The sequence below is a fragment of the Numenius arquata genome, chromosome 11 (genome assembly GCF_964106895.1).
Source record: "Numenius arquata chromosome 11, bNumArq3.hap1.1, whole genome shotgun sequence".
In the NCBI taxonomy this organism is placed as follows: domain Eukaryota; kingdom Metazoa; phylum Chordata; class Aves; order Charadriiformes; family Scolopacidae; genus Numenius; species Numenius arquata.
In genome coordinates, this window is record NC_133586.1 from 37,011,794 (window position 1) to 37,032,818 (window position 21,025).

Genomic DNA, 21,025 nt, shown 5'->3' on the forward strand with positions numbered 1-21,025 from the left:
CTGGTTCTTTCCCCTGCCACAAGCAACCTTCAGTCTCCCTAATAAAACTTTACCATCTTCAGCTACGACTTTCATCCAAAAAAAAATACATATTCCCTCGCTGGGATGGACAGGACATGTACAATGCAGCAGGGATGCTTATACACTGTATTGAGACTGTGTCTGTGTATATTCTGTGAATAGAGGCTGCGTCAGTATATATTCTCTGTGTCAGTATATATTCTCTGTGTCAGCATAATGCTTTGCTGTACCGACTACTGATTTTCAAGGACTATATACGCTGCTGTGATTTACAGCAAGCGATGGCCGCGGCTGGCCAGGTAGCACAGCCCGCGGGGGCGGCTGGAGGGGATCAGCAGCGCCTGCTGCCAACACCTCCTGCAGGGACCACGGCTTTGTGCCGTCGCTGCAGACACGGCAGCAGAAATTAGAGCAGCTCCATCCCATTCACATGCCGCACTATTTTTACAAGCGCCGGCAGCACGCACCGTCCTTCAGGTTACATCTGCCGGCACGCTCGTGAAAAAAGGGGGGGGCAAATTCAACCAGGGGAGGGAAGCAGGGATTTGGAGCAAGTGTGGGCCCTGGGTCCAGCAGTGCCAAGAAAACCCGAAGCGCTCATGAAAATACATAAACGAAGCTCAAGCTAAAGCATTTACAGAGCTAAGAGTGGTTAATGAGCAGTAATTAGTGGGTTGCTGGTAATTTTGCAGCTTCTTTGTCGGAGACTTGCTGTGTTTTATAAGTTGCTGAATGGCAGAAAATGGCTCAGTTTCTGCCGGCTGCAGGAGCACACCCACGGTTTGCATCCTACAGCGAGGAACGAGGGGTCCCAGGCAGGGCCACAGCTGGGTCCACCTGCAGATATGGGGAGCACCAGTGCTGGAGCAGTCCTGGTACTGGCATTGTTTTGGCACCTTCTCATCCTGGGAAATGAGACTTTCAAGCTCATCAACAGGGTAAACTGGTCCAAGCTTGATTTTGGGAGCAGGTAACACCAACATCACTGAAAGCTTTGCTGCGGTTTCCTTTGAGCTAGCGGGGTTAATCACTGCATGGAGAAAGGTCAGCAGGACCCTTTGCTGGCCTAGTCCAGCTATTCCTCTTTTTCTCAGTTTCCTGTTTTCCTGCTAACACATCTTATTTGTGAACAGCTGAAATTTAATTTCAAAGCAATTGTGAACACTGCTAAACTCAACAACCCAAACGCCGTAAGAAAGCAGTTCTCTCATGAAAACGTTACCACCTTGTGTAACCCACCCTTCTGAAGCACGGATTTGTATCCAAGGATCTCTCCCTGCAGGCAAGGATGCACTTTACTCACAGCATGGGACCAGCTAAGAGCTCTCTATCCCCCTGCTCTTGTAAGCAGGACCGAACCGTGTAAGCAGCAGGAAGCCACCTGGGAGCACTTTCATTTCCATCCCTGCCCATAATTATTTTAATCTCTGCTCCCAGTGTTCAGCTCACTGGCAGCTGCAGCTCACTCACGGAGACAGAAAAGAATACAGATCTTGGTAGACAAACCCAAACCATCCAGAACTGCAAAACGTAAATCAAAAGCAAGGGTCACACATGCTCCCCAGGTTAATAATAGCCTCTCCTGATGCAATTTGCATCATTTGATCACTGTTGATATTTAGAAGATGTTCAAAATGGTGCAAGCACCTTTCCAGCAACAGCACGGAATGAGTAACTCCAGACGCAGCATTAGATTCTTCCGGGAAAGTTCCTCTCAAACACATTCTGGTTTCAGCAGTGAGTCACTTGTTCAGAGCCTCTCCTTACCAGTCCCAGTGCCACATGTGTCCCCAGTGCCACTTCTGTCCCCTTCTGGCCACAGACTCGTGCTGCTCCCCTGAAGGCTGCTGGTGCTGGCTTTACCCTCTCACCAGATGGACAGGGGACATCCCTGAGTTGTCTATAAGGCAGGGGCATTCAAAGAAGAGCCTGTCTTAATCCCACAGGGGTCAGCAGGAGGTCGAGGTCTTTGAAAACCCAGTTCCTACTCCTACCACACAGCTTGGAAAAAAATTAAAAAGCCAGTGGACATTTCTGGGCATCAGGGATGAAAATCTACGGCTCACTGGCTTTTGCTTAAATCAGTAGCTTAAATGTGCAAGAGATCAGAGAATTAAAGACAAAGCCCCTGAGTGCTAAACTATCAATGGGTACCACAGGCCAGGATCCTAGTTTTCACAGCATGTCCAATGTGTCTCTAAGCACAGACCCTGCTGGGGGGTAGTGACAGTCTTGATGGAAGGCTGTAGACAGAGGAAAAAAAAAAACAAAAACCCCAAACAACCCAGCAAACAAAACTACCTGGCTTGTTTTTTCCACCTCAGAGACACATACTTCTCCCAGGCAAAAGCTTTTAGGGATAACATTCCCAAATCACTCGAAGATGCCTGCCCATCCTTTCTTATTGGTTGCCATGGTGAGAGATGACGGAGCCCCAGACGGGTATAATACGAGGCAGCGCGCGGTGAAGGGATTTTGCAGAGGCAGGAGGGAGGCGAGCGGTGGGAAGAGGGGAAGGCGCTGCCCGCCAGTGGCCACGCTGCTCACCGGCACCGACGAGCCACCGCCGACCTGCCCGGGGAGGTAAGAGACTGCTCTGGGAGGGCTCAGCGACGGGTGTGTGTGTGTGCTGTTCTGCTCTTCTTGTAAGGACAGTAAAAAGAGTCGTTAAGATGAGCTGATTCTTGAGTGAATTAAAGGAATGACTAAGAGAGAAAGAAGGAAAAAAAGAAAGAGGTTCTATTGCATGCAGCTCCTGCTCTGAGCACTCAGCCAGCTGGGAAAGATAACCCTGCAATGAAGCAGAGCGCCCTTTGGAGATCTAAAGAAACGATGTACTGAAGTGATTTGTGGCTGTTGCTAAACAGTAATTTGTTAGTGATCAGTGTCTTTTATCTGGGGGAAAGCTTTGTACTTATTACTCATATATTTGTATTTCCCTAAAGGCATTGATTTTATATTTCACCAACCTTCCGATTTCACATTTAATATCCTGATATTACAGTGTGAGATGCTGCAAGAACAGAAAGAGTTTATACTCTATTAAGCAACAAGTAAGGTACAGAAAATGCAGTAACAACTTAAGCCAGTGAAGTAGGCATTAGGCAGCTTTAAAAATGGCATTCAGGTGTAAAATCAAAATATCTATTGGCAAAATATCTATCTTGTGAAACCAAGGCAAGCTGGAGTAAGTTCATGATCAGTTTATGTTAATCACACTTGCAGTATCCTTTCTATTCCATGGGAAACAAAAAAGCTGAAAACACTTCCTATATAGAAAACCAGCCGGAAAGAAGAGATTTTTTTAAAGATCTAACTAGATGATAAATTATGTCCTATGTCCCAGTTGGGTTTTTTTGGCTATGAAGCAGGGTGATATAGCAGTCTGGTCACCAGCAGGATTCACTTTCTGTAATTTTAGCCACCTAGTCCTGGCGCCAATCTAAGGGCCAGTAAAGCTGGTGGAAAGACTTTGTGATGTCTTGAGCCTGTACAGGAATCAGCCTCTCCTTGCATCTGATTTCAGGGGCACAATGAACATCGAAGTGCACAACATCACTTACACCAGCGCCACCGTCTCCTGGGCCATGAACAACCCCTGTCCAGAGAACTACTACCATGTCATGTACCGCCCCAACTGGAACAGCGTCTTTGCCGGCTATTTACGCCAAAACTTCCACCGTGAGGAGCGAGTTCCTCACCCCCTCAGCTCCCTCGTCCTCCACCGACTCACGCCATCCACCATCTACATCCTCTGCATCACATGCAAGAACTCTTACCCCTCCAGCAACCACTGCACCACCTTCCACACTCTGGACAAAACCCCCCTGGTTTTTGGCGGCTCTAAGCATGAACCTACCACCTCCATGTGGATGGTGAGCAGCCTGTTGCTCCTCTGCTTCATTGCTCTCCTGGCTTACGGCTGCCTGCAGTTCTGGTCTGCACAGTGCCACCGGGCTGCGAGGTTGAAGCACCCTGATGACAGCCCCGAAGAAGTGGGAGAAGAGAGCAGCTCACCGGAGGGGCCCCTGAATGATGGACTGAGAGAGGAGCTTCTGGAAGTCCCCATGACCACTGTGCTAATGAGGAGCTCCAGTTTCATGAGGGAGAGTCCGTATAGCTCCCCCCACTGCTTTTTTTCCTATAAAACCAGCGACGATAAAAGGGCCATCTTACCACAGCATGGCCTTCAATGAGAGCAAAACAAAGGCAGACCCTGCTTAGAGGTTTGGTTCGTGCTGTCCTTTCCCAGCTCTTGCCAACAAGACTGTCTGTGTGTCCATGGGGGCTGTTTGTCCCAGGGTAGAACTTGAGGTGGGGACACTGGTCGCAGGGAGAAAGATTTTTGTCAAGTGACAAAAATATTCTCAGTTGCTGGGTTCGTTTTAAAAAGAACCCAAGCCAGCTCTCTGGGAACAGCCAGGCTCGGCTGACTGTAGTGTCATTAGCTAATCTGCATCAGTGCTGTAGGTTCACTTCAGAGTCATCTATCAACGTGTACAAGAAATAAACTCCACTCAAGCAGTTTCACACTTGAGCATCACACCCCAAGCCCTCATAACGCTTGTACAAACAGCCATCGCAGCTGACAAGAGAGATTTTTGTCAGTATTAAGTAGTCTATGTTTGCACACACAAGTATTTTAGTAGTACCCATTTTGAACTACAAATGGGATTCCTGAAGCGGCACCTTCCTTGGGAAGGAACTCCAACTCGCTCTCTCTGCGTGTTTACATGGATGCGAGTTGGTCTCGGTGCCAACTCCAAGCACAGAGCAGTGTCAGCATCTCCTGACATAGGCATGTTATGGAGAAGAGTATGGGAAAGCAATAGCAAAAGCACACTGAATCTGCTTCTTGCATGGCTTTTTGGTTTTACACAGCAATGTGACCCTGCACATTTGCACCCGCCACTCTGTTAATGAACTAGTTCTTACATTTCTTTCTTCCTAAATAAATACTTCCAACATCCACCCCTTCTGGCTGTTGTGGCTCATTTACTGACCTTGGATCCATAGAGGTAATAGGGCTGAACGTTGGCTGGCTTGTCCCGCTGGGGCTCCTGTGTGAAGGGGATTGCTGTCCTCACAAACCTGTGGTGGGCGCGGGAGACAGGGAAGAAAGCGGTCAGAGACCAGTTAATTGTGCTGCGTGCAGATAGGGCACAGTCTGGGATGAACTGCAGCTGCAGACTAATTAGCAATTCAGCACCTCAGCTACCTGAACTGGCATGCAAACTCCTGCCCCAATCTCCTGGTTATGTAAAATGTCAGTTTAACCTACCAAAGATGAGGTTTCTTCTCATTTGGGGCAGGCAAGGAACCCATATATGAGCAGCTACCACAGCTCTGCTGCTCCGTAAACCAACCCTCTAAATCAAACTAGCTCAGATGCTTGCAGTCACTGTCCAAATCTGTTGCTTGAATTTGTTACTAACATTTTCAAGGCCAAAGGGAGCTGGTGGGCTTTAACTTCATTTGAACTGTAACTGTTGCATCCCACAGGGAATGAAAAATTCATATGCATTGTTCTTCAGTTTATGTGGCAGGTTTGACATTTTGGAAAGAAAAGCAGGGTCTCTATGCGCCCCCTTTTCCTTGCTTTTCCTCCTCACCTGTTGGTGGATCCATTGTAGCAGTAGTTGGGTAGAAAGTCAAAGTTGAGCTCCCAGAAGACATGGAGGGTGATGCGCCCATAGGGCGCGGAGACGTTGTGGTTGGCCTCCCGGAACATGGCATCAAAGCTGTCCAAAGTCATGTGCTTGCACAGCAACCTGTGAGTCAGGCGATTGATTTCCAAGAGCCACTCCAGCTCCTGCGGCACATAAAGCAACAGCAAATGCAACATATTACCAAGACGACAATAGAAACAGCTCATTTAATTGCCAGGGGAATGATATGATATCCACACCCACACAGAACTTTCCAGGTGAGGATGCAGCAAATGCTAAAGGCATCAGTTTCACTCAGTGGCAGAGGCCAATTGCACTTCCACTCAAGGGGTCCTGGTCCAGTATCTCCTAAACCTGCAGGAAGCAAAATTAATTTGTTCCCCACTGAGCACTGTCTGGCTTTCACGTCAGAATCCTTCATAGGTGGAAAGAGGTAATTTTACACTACTTGACTCTGATGCTCCTGTAATGTATCGAAGGCAGCAAGTCCTGTACACACACAAACAGTGTCTCAGCCACCTTCATCCACAGGGGGAATTAAACCTGAGATTTCCTTCTCTCAGGTTACAGGAATCTCTTATATGAGCTCTGCAAAATATGACTGCTGACTGTCACCTTATGACTTACACAGATACTTAATGGTCCAATAACAATGCATAAGTAGAAATAGTGAAGACTCAGCAGCTTAAAGGAGAATGCATGGCTGGCTGAAACCTACTGTAGATGGGACTTGAAGCAGAAGACAGTTGACTGTGTATCCACAGCAGTGTATTATTCTCTCTATTCACACCCTCAGTCAATAACAGTTCTTACCACTATGGATGTCAGGTCCTCGCTCTCAAAGCGGCTAATGGCCTGGTCCAAAGATTTGTACATTGCTGCTGAGATACGCTGCGTAATGAGCCTGTTCAGGTCAATTGATCTACCCAGCAACTGGGAAAAGAGAGATTTGCATGTTATATACAGATGGGGAAAAGGTACTTTATGTTCTTTTAACAGACACAAATTAAAACCAAACATCCAAATCTGCTTAAATGTGAAAGTGCCGATGCAAAGGTCTTGTTTGAGTTTACCATTACTTAAGAGGGAAGGAGGGAAATGTGGAACGTAACTCATTTTCCCCTTGAATCCCATGCATGAGTGCGGTGTGTCAAAAACAGGTTCAACCCTCCTCATTCCAGCATCAACCTCAATTGAGCCCAGCACTAGGATGCCACCCACCAACAAAAGAATAGTAGACCAAGAGCTATGAGTACTGGAGCCTACTGCTTGCACGGTACCTGGACATGCCTCTGCTTGAGCAGTGTTTCGTAGCGGTTGGATGGTGGGTATGGAATAATCACCCCGTAATTCTTACATTCAGCCCGGAAACGTTTGTCCAATAAAACACTGAGAAAAAGATAAAAGATTGTGCTGAAAGATATCACTAGTGACAGGTACTAGTGTGCTCCCTCCTTGAAGATCTGCTGTGGGAACATTTGGTTGGTGATGGTGATTGCTGTCCTTCTCTAAGGCCAGATGTGATCTAGAGACAAAACTCCTTGCAGTGTTACACTGAATACTTGGTTCACCTTTGGGGATGTGAGAGAAGGATTTTCACTGGAGTTCATCCATGTTCTTTAAATTGGTAAGAAGGGGATGTCACAAAGGGCCCATATGCCCACAAGGGAGCAAGTGACTCTGCAGAAGTCCTACAGTCAGCTGTTCTGATGTGTGACTTAAGATACTGAGTACCCTTCTAGCTTGTCCAGATCCTGCTGCTTTACTAGGATGAGGACAAGTGCATATTCCTGTTTCTTAAGAGATGGGAGGCTTCCACTTATCTGCCTGGTACACAAACAGAAGTCAAGCAAGGATCTGTCTTCAATAGGCTCAGTTTGCTTTTCTGCTGCTCCCACAAATTGTACTCAGACAGCAACTTAGGATGCCAATTATTATTTTTCACTTTTAACCATGTCTCCTTGCCACTATTAATTCATTTTCCCCGTTTACACTGGTCTGACATGGACAGCCAGCTCTGTGGGACAGTGATGATCTATTTTGTTATGCCTACTTGAAGCAGCTACTCCCTGAGGGGAACCTTTTGGTTAACAGCAATTTGGATGCAGTGATATCATCAGTCATCATCAGCAGTCAGGTTCAGGTTCTCCTACCTGCCAGCCATTGCTTTATAATAGGCAAAGATCTGATCCGCCAGCTTGTACACAAATTGATCAAAGCACAAATTCACCTGGGGGAGAAAAAACAAGACGTCATGAGGGTGTACCCAGCACAGAGCAGCTCCTTCCTACGTATGCAAGATAATACAACTCAACACAGAGCTCTAATTTAATACATACATGTATGTCACATTATCTAAAAACTCCACTGCAGTTCTCACGTGCTAAAGGTAAGCAGAAAATTGCAGTTACATTTCCCTCTTATAGTTTCTGCATGATCTTAGAGGTCCTGGTCCCCATCCCCAGTCATCCTTCTCCCTCAGGGATCTCAAGTTTCTCATTTTCCTCTGATGTCTCATAACTCTCTGCCCATCAGACAGACTCTTCCATGCCCCCAGTGCTTGACAGCCTTTGGTGTCCATGGCTTCCCATGCATACAGCTAAGCTGAAGCCCTTAACCAGCAGAGTCAGCTCTGGAAATCCTGATCTCTTGAAAACTTCTCAGTCTGATGGGATATTTTTTTCAGGAGATGCCTATGATGAATTCACTGAACTGCTGGGTGGGACTGTCAAACAGGGCAATGTGACCGCACTGCGTGCTTTCCATACAATAAAGATGAAGAGAACTTACTTCAGCTTCAATTTCATCGTATAGGAACTGCTTTTTGAACTTGGTCAAGGCATAGTATGCGCTGTCATTGTAGAGGTCCAAGGGGTACAGTACATACCTGAGGGCAAGAAGACAGATCATGTCTTACATTAACTATGGAGTGTATCATCATAAACGTCAGCTAGTGCATATGCCCTGCTTGGTGCAAAAAATGGCTTTTCTCTGACTTCTATCACTTCGATTCCCTCCAGCCTCTCTCTTGCTCCTTGTGTCCTGCTGGAAGCAGCTAGAACAGATCTGGATTTGAGCTATCTGTGACTTGTTCAATCAATGCTTGCTCTTTCTCTGCCCTTAAAAAAGTTTTCAACCTGCCCTTGCTCTACAGAGTGCTCTGATAATGGCTGTAAAATGGAAAACAAAGTTTTCCTGATGAGGAAGATATTATGAACATAATTACACTTGCATAACAGCAATTCCTCTCATCATTTATTGTGTATATAAAAAACAAAAGTGTTTAGGTGCCTTAGCCAGGGCCCACATCCCTTGGGTTGCACATGATGCCTGACTGCTGCATGCAGATGACAGCACCATCAAGTTGTGCCCACATCCAAATAGCAGTTGCCAACTGCTGTTTTTTGATGCATAAGTGCGTGCCAGTGCCAGGAAGCCGCCCATGTGCGTCTGCTAACAAGGTATTCACTCAGTACACATTCATGTGACAGCCAGTCAAGAAACATCTATTTTCCCTCCCACGTCAAAAAGACTGTTCATCACCAGCCTACCCTTCTCCAAAACAAAATCCCAAGCCCCTGCACATGCACAGTCCCAAGACAGCCCATCAGCACTTACTCCATCATGGAGGGTTCTTTGGTTTCCAGAATATGGTCCGTGAGGATCCAGGGCATGGACATTTCGATGGGGAACTGGATGCGGCGGCCCATGGTCAGCTCCAGGAAGAACTCCCGAAACCAGAGCTGGGACAGGTCGCAGCATTGCTGCAGTGCTTCTGAAATGCAGAGGAGATCCCCCCGGTGGGAGGGCACCCACGTTACCCCCATGGGGATAGCAGCGAGGGAAGTGCACAAGAGGCAGCTGCTGTAGCCTCACATTGGACTGGTTTTGGGTAGGGAACATTTTTCTGGAATGTCTGTTTTTAAACCCAGACCATGTCCATGCTGTCTGAGCACTTTGCAGTGGGAGAAGAAAGAAGGGATCATTCCTTTTGATCTAGAGCTCCTTTTGATTTCAATGGCTCAGAGCTATTCGGGAAGATTTCTTTTGTGCCCACTGGCTCAGAAGTTTGTCTGGGGTGGAAAAAAACCTCCAGTCCTAAAAACTAAACTACCACTTGTAGCTATTTACTATTGCTGACTCCTTCCTGTTCACTTAATGACTATTACCCAGAAACACACCCGTGCCAGCCAGAAGTAGAACATTTGGGAAAAATCAAGGAAAATCTTCTGCATTGGTCAATGAGGAGCAAAGATGATCTACCTTTGCCTATCTGAGCATGCAAGAGTTGGATTCAAGCCTCCCCCCTGCCATAACCTCACCACTGATGTTGAGAAGGTGGGTGAAGAAGAAGGACTGCTTATGGAACTCCTCAATGGCCAAGACTATCGGCCCATCCAAGCTGCTCCTCAGAGTCTTCTTTGAGCCACTCTTGTCTGCTATGAGGGACTCCAGCATGGTCCGCACCATGTAAAGCTTTGGAAGAAAGTTAACATGCAGTTACCACTCTCCAGTGAGGCATTACCACACACAGCCACGGTGTTCTGCAACAAAAAATAACACTTCTCCCAGGTGGCTACTACTCTCTGCATCCATAAGCCACCACCATTCCGAGCTAGAAATAATCACACCCCTAAAAAGGGGGACTTTGGGAACTATACAACAAACTAGGCACCAAAACAACATTTAACAAACAAGAGCGTGAAAACTTCGTGGAAGAGACAAAGGAAACAGCTGCTTATCCACTGGATGGGAGAGTCCTACACGGCTGTGAGGCCATTACTTCCCTACACAGGAGATGGAGATTTACATACCTGCGTACTTGATGGTCCTACTGCTCGTCGTGGGACTTTAATATCAAATCCACCTTTAGGATCCTTCTCACCTCTCAGGCATGGATCATTCGGAGGCTCTCGACCTCCCTCCCAGTCACAGATCGTCTTCCGAATTGCCTGAAGGACACTGGAGTGGGTGGGAGAGGGAAAGCAGTGCTTAAACTTGATTCCAATTAAAGATGAAAATGTTCACTGCTGTGAACATAGGGGAGGAAAAGTATCTGAGGTGGGGACATACACTGTTGACATTGGGGGAGTCAAGCCCAAAAGCTACCTTTGAAAGAGCTGCTGGCCAAGATGTGTTGGCTGGTTGTGTACCCCGAGATGTACGCAGGGCCACATGCTTATATAGTACAAATGTGTTACACAAATAAATACATGGGCTTTGCATTACTTTCAAGAAGGACAGACTGACCTGATCAGAACATTCTTCTTCTTCCTGACCGCCTGCCTGAGCGGCTCTCGCAGGGTCACCTGGGCAAAGTCCTGCAGGGCTGCATAGATAGTGTTGCGGATGGCTTGGTTAAAGACACTCTCCATCCGGCCCATCAGCACTTGCAGACCTTTGATCATGGCAATAACCTGAAGCAAAAATTAAAACCAGATGTGTCTGTTATTTTTCCATTGTATGAAGAGGTCCATAAATCCAACATGAAGAGAATTTGGGACTGAATTAATTCTGCTCAAGTAACTTAGGTCCAGTAATTAGATGGCTGATTTTTTTGGTGTTGGATGCTTTACAGATCACAACAAGTTGAGGAGAGCATTCTTCACCACCAGTTTCTTGAAACTATCCCTTGGCAGGCTCTGTTTCCACTCCTGATCTCTTGATATCTTTCATAACGCACAATTCCAGGAAACGGCACATGCTCCACACGTGGGTGCAGCTGCGTGGCTTGCACAGACCTGCAGCTGCACCAGGGCACAGCCTTCCTTGTAGAAGGGTATAGTGACAATTCCCCGGAGGGAGGGAGTCACAAAAATTCAGGCAATATTCAAACAACCTTGGACTGTGTAAGACAAGATGAAGGTGCGAGGGCCTCACACGGCCAGGGTCAGAGGACTATTCCCACTGCCCACAGAGAGCCAGACTGAAAGCTGATGGGTCCTGGGGACCGGCTGAGGATCTCTTGTGCTTGCACAGTGCATGAACGTAGCTCCTGATCTTACTCCAGATCATGCTGATCTGCAAGCCCACACCCTTTTTTTTTCAGGAGCCCTGAACCCCCTTTTAAGGTCAGGAGAGGCTTAATACAGCAATATTAAGAAAACATAGGGATTCACCCCTGTCTTTCTCCAGCACACAAACACAGCATAAGAAGAGCAGGATGAAGAAAAGAGGAGAATTGCTCTCATCATGCACTGGTGCAGTGTTTCTATCCCAGTACGAGCTCCTAATAATTTGATTTCCCCCTTAGTTCTGGGCAAATTAAGGGCCACAGGGATGTGGGAACCCTTAATCCCTTATCGTGGGCCACAGGGATGACGAACCAGCTGAGTATGGTGAGATGTCCTTCCCTCCTTCTCCAGGCTTAAGGAACATGGACAGGAAACCAGCCCTGGCTGGTTCTTCCTCTTGTGCAGTTGGCACTTACCTCCACAAAGGCAAACTTCTCTTCACTGGTGTAGTTGTACCGGGTGGCTCTCTCATACTCTTCTGCTGTTCCTGGGCAATCCTTGTTACAGAATTTATCTGTGGGATGAACCAGCTTCCAAGAGTACTGCAAGACGGAAAGGGATACTGTCAATATTGCAATGAGTAAGAAGCCAGGCTGGAAAGACTGAAGACAGCCCTATGCCAGGAAAACATTCCCTAGACATTACTACAGTTGTTTGACATTCCTTTGGGAGCGGAATTTGTGCTTCTTCATGGCTTTATTATCACTGTACTCAGTATTAGTTTTTTTTTTATCTGGGAGGTTACCAGTCATATTGGGCTTTTGACATCCATGGACTTGTGTTGAGATGTGGTCAAAATTTTCATCATTTGAATTACAGTTTTAGTTGCTTGAGACCCAAGTTCATTCTAAAGAGCTTTCAGTACTTAATCAAGATGTTCAGGTTAGGAGACCAGTCACCCACTCCCCCTTTAACATTGCTGGGGACACCTCAGCACCTGCAAAGGGTGGTTCAGGTCCAGGATGATCAAGCTCACTCTCTCCATTTGGTACAGAGGGTGTTCAGGTCACGAGCTGCCTGATCTTAGCGTGTTTGTTAATGGCTTAAAGCTACGTGGCATGAAGGGAAGCTCACCTTTCCACAGTCTTTGTCACGTGCCATGTTAAAATGTCCATGCTCACCTGGGAAGAGGAGGACGTTACACACTCACCACTTCCATGACGTGGGCGCTCCACTTGGACAGCAGCTGCAGTCCCCGTAAAGCCAGATCAAAGAGCTCCCTGTACTCTTCATCTGATTTCTGGCTGTCCAGTCCTGAGCCTGTGACGACCTGGAGAACATCACATCACGTCAGGGCTAGACACGGCAACTTGTTGTAGAGGCTTCACTGAGCCAAACAGCAGCCACAGATCTCTCTCTCAAATCCCAGCTGAAATGAATTCCCCATGACCTTAGGATCAAGCTAAAATTGCGCAGTGCATATGCGGCCCCTCAGGACAAGGAGTGTAACTTGGCAAGGCTCTTTTTACCCAGGCAGCCAATTTATTTCCTGCAGAAAAATGAGTCTGACCTGTCACCTCAGAGCAAATAACTGACTGTTTTCATTCCACTTTCCTATTCCTTTGCGATGGTCTAATACTACTGAAATCCTTGAGAGTCCTTTACTGATTTAAAGTTCAAATAAGCACTTACAAATGCCAAGAAGAAAAAGGCTGAGAATGCTAACGGTTCATTAAACTAACAGTGATGAATGAGGATCAGACATCTGCAAAAAACAGTCACAATCACATCAGAGAGGGCTCCAACATTCAGTAATTAAAAGAACAGAGATGCTCTCGTGAATTTTCCTCGAAGCCCTTTACAAGTCATGGGTGTTCTGCCACCTGGCTGATAATAAACATTTAGTTGCAAAAAATTTTCTGCTTCTTATTTTATCGAGCTGTGGTCAAAGAGCAGAAGCTTTTGCAGTAGATATTCCAGTGCATATAATTTTGTACTTGCAGGGGCCTTTCATAACTTGCTTTTTTTTTCCTAGATCGAGAAGCAGTTTGTTCCACTTGTTTCCTTCCTCCCTCCTCACTGTATGTCCTTGGCAGACCATACTCCTGCCACACTTATCTTCTCCCAGCCTCTAACAAGCCTGATTATGGTGACTACCCGCTGAGCTTACCTCGCTGTTGCTGTAGCGGGCGAGCTCTGAGATGAAGCGGATGTGGTCATCTCGGATCTGGACCATCTGCTCACAGATGTTGTACTGGGGACTTATGCTGCTCTGAGTGCATGTCCACCTGGGCAAAAAAGCAAAGGTTTCAAGGACAGGACATGAGGCTCCACTCAGACACCCCCAGGGACAAAGCCTTGTGTTCAGCTGCTCTCTCTTCAACATGCTCAAGACATGCCACCTTCAGGGCAAATGTCAGACTATGTCTTCTTGGTCATGTTCCCTCGGTGTGTGAGAGGTCTTCCAGAGGCGATCTCACACAACATGATGGGGTTGCTTGCCTCACCTTTCAGCCTGAACATCTCTGCTCCATCCACCCTGAAGGCTGCTCTCCATGTGGGGCTCACCTACCCCCATGGACAGAGGTGGCCATTTGCCAGGCCACCGTTGGAAAAGCTTTCAAAGAAGGATGAACTGCAGAGCATCATTATCATTTGCATCCTTTCTGCTAAACCTAAAGATAATCATCCCCTTAAATATCATCCCTCCAGGTCTGAAAGGGCTAGGTCACGCTGCCTTCTCCTGCAAGGGAAAGACCCTGCAAGGGGCCAGCAAGAAAATATCCCTCCCACTCCGTTTTTGGTTCTGGCTCACACTACCCGCTCAGCAAACAACCCTGAGTATAAATGATGAGCGGAATATGACTGAATGAACTAAATTTTCATTTGCATCGAGCCACATGTACCGTGTAACAGTGAAATGGGGCCCTAAAAGGCGACAGCACTCCCCTTCCAAAGGCACAGTCATATGAAGTCATATCTCCTCTTTCCCCATTCTGTATTAGCCACAGACATAGAACCAGAACGGCTCCACCAAAATGCTTCGTGAAAGCAAATGTCTGTCAGCGAGACCCTCATATCTTATTCTGTCATCAGTGTAAAAGTTCAGAATTTGCTATTTTTTCCCCTCTGAATAGTTGTCCATCTTAAGATAGATAGTCATCTTCTCCAATCTAGATTGGCTGTACAAAAGGAAGGTGAGAAACCTGCCTCTGATATGGACATAGACATGAAGATGTACTCCTACAGTTAACTGCGAGGCACTTGTTACCAATAGTTGTGGTGGTAGAAGATCCTGGAAGTGCTGGGCCATGTCATCCCTTACGAAATCCATCCTCCCACAGTCCCATCGCTCGACTCTTACCCGTTCCAATGTCCTGTGCTTCCCACCGGACAATCGGCAGGTTAGCAGGAATGGCCAGGGCTGCACCAGCCCTCCCTGCCACACACAACCTAGTCCACAGTGCAGAAACAAAGCGCCATGCAGGAAAAACACCAATTAATTCCACTTTCATGGAGACAGGGAGGGAAAGAAAGTGACAAAAACATTATTAGTAATAAATGGGGATTTGTATGGAACCACCTCGGCAGAGTTAGTGTTGGGAGTCCCATGCAATTTGCTGGGAAAGCAAGCGAGTGAGGAAGAAACATTGGTTAGTAAGGTACGGCACACAGACCTGGCAGACAGATTTCAAGACAGACATTAAAATTGTGCACGGGTAAACAGCCCACGAGCTACCTTGGTTTTGAGATGGGAAAATGAATGCAGCTGACACGCGTTTCGTTGAAATGTGCTTTCTGAATGGTTTGGGATAAAATTTAAAATTTAAAGTGAGTTTTTGAAAATATTTTTTAAATTTACATTTTGTAGATTTTTTTTCTTTTTCTTTTTTTCCAATTTGAATTGAAAACCTTTTGCTTGTGAAATTTTGCCACGTTGTTTTCAAATTTCTCGTCGACATTTAATCGGCACTTTTCAACCAGCCTTTGGGAGGGCCGTTCCTGGGTGAACCACGTGGTGGGCAGAAAAGCCCAACGCTCCAGGGTGGAAGGGGACGAGCAAACAGAAGCGGAGAGATGAGACTGCAGGTTAGTTCCTGTCCTGCTGAAGACACAGCTCAGTTAGGCTGCTTCTCGCAGACGCCGGAGAAATCTGACTTCCATGTGATATGGTCCCACAAGTGAATGGCCACTCACTGGTGGCCAGTGCTGGTGGCTTTCGTGCTTAGAGACATAGTTTAGTAATGTGTGTGTGGGGGGGTTGTATGGTTTTCTTCTGGTTTTTTATCAGAGTTAGGTTGATGGTTGGACTAGATGATCTTAAAGGTCGCTTCCAACCTCAATGATTCTATGATTCTATGGTGAAAGCCTGGCTGCCACCAGCAATTCCAGCCAGACACAGCTCAGGTGGTCTTTGCTTACATGTGGGTGCAAATGCTGTTCCGAGGATATCCAAACCTAACACCGATCCTTCTAGCAATAACTGAACACGATGCAAAAGTACAAAGACACGTGGGGCTTTGCACACACGCCTGGTGTGATCCGAAACAACGCCTGCAAATTCACCTGACGGGAGCAGCAAACTGCCTGTGAACCCAGGCTGGGAAGCAGTGCTTTCCACTCCTGAGCACCGCCGTTAAAGACTCCATTTCTGCCCTTCTCCCACAATATATTTATTCATTTCCAGTGCATCTGAGCCCCTGGCACATCCCTCATTCCCGCTGCCCTTCTTCACGAAACCTGCCTGAGCTAGAGGAGATGCCCTGGCTACTGCAGAGAGGTCCGCTGCCGTGTTCATGCTCTGGAGGATTTTGTCCCTGAGATGAAAAACGTGGATTAAAATCTCTCCAGAGCAGGAACACGCCGCTCGCACTCACACACCTCGCAAGCACTCCGCGGCTGTCCCCGATCCAGGTGCCAGCCGCCTTCCCGCTTGGCTGCCGGCCACCGAGCACCCTCCCAGCCCTTGCCAGCAGGAGCGGAGGGACAGGCATTGCCCGATCCCTGCCTGGGCACGGGGGTACGGTTAACACGGAGGTTCTGCACCCACACGCACGCAGGGGCCGGCGAGGACAGCTTCCCATGCAGGGATGGGGAGGAACACACGTGCACACGGAGCTGGCACGCCAGGACTCACACCTCACAGGGACACACACGGGCACCCGTGCACAGACCTCACGCACGCCGGAGAGTTGCGGCTCCCACAGCTTTTTGGGACACACACAGAAGCCAAGAGACATTATGGCAGGCACTCACTTGGATTTGTTCTCCTCATAGTGAGCACTGGTCTTAATGTATCTGGCCAGTTCTATCTGCATATCGCCGAATAAAGGAACCACCTGCAGCTGCTGGAAAAGAAAACAAAAGATGGTTGAAACATGGCGGAGAGCGAGCCCGTGGCCCCAGCGCAACACGAGGGACTATGAAACAGCATCCTGTGTCTCTGAAGCTAAGGAAAGTGTCAGGCTGTTTAAAGCAAGGTGCAAACCTGGACCCAGGGTCATTTCACACCTAGGAAGCGACCAAAAACGATCACAAGGCTTTTTGTGCGAGGAAAATCACTCCCTGTGAGTGCTCTGGAGCCTGGGACTCACCCATACCAGGCTGGTTATGGCCAGAAAGGTTCAGTGCTGTAACTGGACAGAGGACAGGCTCTTTTTACAACAAAAAGAGAAAAGCGTATTCCTGGGCAGGGCTAATTGCATCCCACCATAATCCTCCAAGAGAACAGAGGGATGAAAAGCCAGCAGGTTGGTATTTTGGCAGCAAGCTGCTGCGGCTCCCTTCAGAGGGGAGCTGTAGGCTGCTGTGCTGCCTGGACTCCCAGGGAGGTGGCATCTTTCCCCAGGGACTCAGCCTGTACTTTAGCACTGCGGCTGCAAGTGATGCGTCTTACAACTTCTCCACGAAGATAAAGACACAGGCAATATAACATGGCTTTACTCGCCCTTTACGTCTCAGGAGGATTTGGATGGGAAATAAATTCAAAGTTCACAGAATGTACCTCAAGCTCAGACAGGTCCCTGCTTCACTAACCTTCCAGCTGCAAACAAAATTCAACCCAGAGCTACCGACATTTCTTCAATAAAATATGAAGCTTCAACTTCACCCAGCTACAGAAGCCTTGCCTAAAAATTCAGGGAAGATGGTGGCAAATTCCCCGTCCTATTATCACGTTTCTCCTCTCAGTCTGACTTGTGCGGAGGATGTGTAATGTTGTCATCAGGGATTCCCGGTGGCTCTTTCATAAAAGGTTTAAATGAAGGGGTAGTTCATTTTCACGACTCAAATTCCTGGTCAATCCACTAGAAATTTAATCAGAAGGCAATAAGCAGATGTAGTAAGAGGAGTATTTGGCCTTTTCTTATTGAGATCTGATAGTCTGGAGTGGTACTTAACTGATTAGGTGAGACCACAGCAGATGTTGGAGGAGTGCAAATGGAAAAAAGCTGGAAAGGAGAAAGTTATTCCATGCAACGGAAGATATTTTACCTGATTCTCCAATGGCTCACAGCCCTTTGCAACGAACAGCAAATCTCTTTGAATGCACCAAGATGACCAAACTCTACAGATTACACTGAGGGCTTGATTTAAACTGAGATTCGGTTGAATTAGCAAAGCTGAATGAGGGAAAGCTCGGAAGACTCTGAGGGATAGCATGATAAATCACCTTTGCAGAGCTGCAGTCTGCAGCAGTCTCCCCAGTGACTGGAGGGTATTCAACCACCTCATTATCGCCCCGTCTGTGAGATTATGGTACCTGTCTGCAGTGCCCTATGCGGCTCTTCAGCCCTGCTCTCCGAGCTGTCTCCAGGAGGTGATGCAAATTGGGGTAAATAGGCCCCCACTCGCTCAGGGTGAGGATGCAGCAGCTGGTACACCAGCTTTTCATGGAACCAGCTAAGGGGATAGCCCGTTCCCTCCCTATGCGCAGACCCAGCACATCATCTAGAAACTGCAAGTCAGGACAATAATCAGGGAGGCATCTACCCTGTCACCACGACCGATCTCTTCTCTCAGGCTCCCCAGCAGCTCTCTGGGTAAAGCGGCAGGGAGAATCCACTGTGCTGAAAGAGTGATGGGGAAGAAGTTCTCTGTGGCCCCCCAAAATCATCATCATCTAATTTTCCCTGATGTGGAGCAAATGTTTGTAACAAAAACTAATCTTTCCATCTCAGGAGAAAGATTAATACAGTGGAGGCAAAAGGACTCTGGAAGGAATGCTGAAGCTCAGTAGCTCTAAAAGAAAACTAATTGCTCCATCTGGGAAGTTATTCTGCTATTCTCCTGCTATACTGTTATTCTTTGCTGCCAATACATTTGTCCCTTGCCAGATCCCACCATGCCCCCTAGACCTGACCTGCCCCAAACCTGAGGTGCCTCCTAGACCCAGCCTGTGCACAATGGAAAGGAGGTGCCATTTACACCAACAAGTGCTGCAGATGCCCTCTCCATCTGCTACTGCTGGCTGGTGCCTCACACACACCAGATTTTTGGGGGAAAGCAGACAGGGTTATCCCAAACCTTTCTCGTGCTGAGTGGCCCGGGGCAATGCAGCCTGGCCTCCAGCTGTGGACCAGCCCAGGGCTGGACTGGGCTGCACATGTGCATGGGTAGAGGGAGGCTGCACAGCTGCTTCCCACTCTGTCACTGGGAGGATCCAGTTCTCGTGGGCCTTTCCCCAAAACCTGGATCTCGGATAAGACAAAAATGGTTCATGAAACTACCGGGTGAGCCCTTTGAGGAACTGGCTGAGCAACTCCATGTCCCAGCCGACACAAGCTCCACAAGAAGCTTTTTCTGTCCTACAGGGAGCACGGTTTATACACAAAATAAGACTGTCAGCTCACACATTGGCTGGCCAGCTGTGTCCCCTGTTCCTCAGCTCAGCAGCTCACTGGAGGAAAGGGGAGTGCAACCATCACCCACACAGACCTCAACAAACCAACCAGGCTTGCCAGTGGCCTGAAATCACGGTGCTCCTCAGGAGATTGCAAAACCTGCCTCAAAAATGTGCAAAGAGATAGAAGCGATGTCAGTCTGGCACACCGTTCCCTCATCCACAAAACAGATATCCCACGTGCCGTCACCATTCCCTTCTCCTTGGCGGGAAGCAAACGCAGCTGCTGGCTGCCCAGCAAGGGCATGCAGGGCCCTCAGCGCCCACCGGCTCCAGCGCCAGCAGCGTGGGAGCAGAGCCAGCCCCAGGCATCGCTCACACATCCATAGCCTCGCTGGCACCCAGGGCCGGCATCGCTTGTCTCACCCGTGCTGCAGCTCTGTGCCCACGCACGCTCACAGCAATCCCATTCCTCATCATTCAGCACAGATAGTTTCTCAACCATTTTGAGGTTTTTGGACCTGGCAGTGATTTTTGCGGTTTGGTTTTGGTTTTTTTTTTTTTTTGTTGGCAGCACGTGCAATGGTACAGGTCGCTAATTCAGTGGTTTGCAATAAACTCCAGCCTCACCCAGTCAGGTCACTGACCTTGAAGAATTTGTCTATTTTGCTAAGGTTGATTCTCTTCTTGGCGTCCAACTTGTAGATGTTGCTGACATTCCCATCCATGAGATACAGGCCAAACCCCATCACCTGGAGAAGACAGAAAGGCTAGGTTTCATTAGCGGGAAGTCAGCAGCACAAGTCAAGACAGTTCTCCATCACTTAGCATAAGAAAAGATCATTTCAGGCTCTTGTACCACCTGACACTCACGAGAAGACTGTATAAAACGTACACACATCTGGAAGATGTACACGGTAGACAGAGGACACATTGATGGATTGCTTCTGTTTTCTGTGCAAAAACACATGACACTCATTCTGGTAAATTGTTCCTCCTCTCTCGCACATAACAACAACCCAAAAGGCTTCTCCACCCAAAGGCGAACATTTACTCCCACAGAAGAATTGAAAACATTTAAAATATTCTCCTGGATTGATTCTTTTTCCCCTTTAATTCAGTACAAATCATTACAGATATTCAAACTACCCACATTATCCTTCGAAGAACCTTAGTTGACTCATACCGTGGTAATGAAGTTCTTATGGTAATAGTGGCTGCAATCACTCTAATAACTGACTTACGGTAAGGACAAATATACAAAACAAGCAGATACTTTGTTCATCTTGAGGGCTCTTTAGAGTCAGGAAACCAAACCTAGAAGGATCTCCCTTCTGCAGGGAATTATTGTTGGGAATGTTTATAGGGGAATATGGGAGAAGGCCGGAAAGGACAGCAGAGAAATGATGGGAGAAGGTCCAAGTTACAGCAGGAACAGAGGCAGCTCATGGCACTGCCTGACAGAGAGGACACTTCAGTGCATTGGGATAGGAAATCTCTGACCCATGGCAACAAGCAATCTGTTCAGTTACAAAGAAGAG

The 21,025-nt window shown here is 47.6% G+C and overlaps 2 protein-coding genes across 6 annotated transcripts in view; one reads left to right on the top strand and one right to left on the bottom strand.

Moving 5' to 3' along the window:
* CYFIP2 (cytoplasmic FMR1 interacting protein 2) overlaps positions 1-21,025 on the bottom strand; it is a 44,679-nt gene that overhangs the window by 15,568 nt on the left and 8,086 nt on the right. For 4 of the 5 annotated variants that reach the window (XM_074156668.1, XM_074156667.1, XM_074156669.1 and 1 more), the window contains 15 exons: positions 20,132-20,236; positions 16,901-16,992; positions 13,815-13,932; positions 12,855-12,974; positions 12,121-12,246; positions 10,941-11,107; positions 10,505-10,652; positions 10,013-10,166; positions 9,309-9,465; positions 8,481-8,577; positions 7,844-7,920; positions 6,971-7,079; positions 6,504-6,623; positions 5,634-5,833; positions 5,025-5,112 (listed from right to left, as the gene is read on the bottom strand). In XM_074156668.1, the coding sequence (XP_074012769.1) occupies positions 5,025-5,112; positions 5,634-5,833; positions 6,504-6,623; positions 6,971-7,079; positions 7,844-7,920; positions 8,481-8,577; positions 9,309-9,465; positions 10,013-10,166; positions 10,505-10,652; positions 10,941-11,107; positions 12,121-12,246; positions 12,855-12,974; positions 13,815-13,932; positions 16,901-16,992; positions 20,132-20,236 (1,878 nt within the window). The remainder of the gene's footprint in view (positions 1-5,024; positions 5,113-5,633; positions 5,834-6,503; positions 6,624-6,970; positions 7,080-7,843; positions 7,921-8,480; positions 8,578-9,308; positions 9,466-10,012; positions 10,167-10,504; positions 10,653-10,940; positions 11,108-12,120; positions 12,247-12,854; positions 12,975-13,814; positions 13,933-16,900; positions 16,993-20,131; positions 20,237-21,025) is intronic. The other variant, XM_074156665.1, reaches the window with a different exon arrangement.
* On the top strand, positions 3,555-4,217 carry FNDC9 (fibronectin type III domain containing 9). The gene has a single exon (XM_074156566.1). It carries the CDS (start codon positions 3,555-3,557, stop codon positions 4,215-4,217), a length of 663 nt encoding a protein of 220 aa, XP_074012667.1.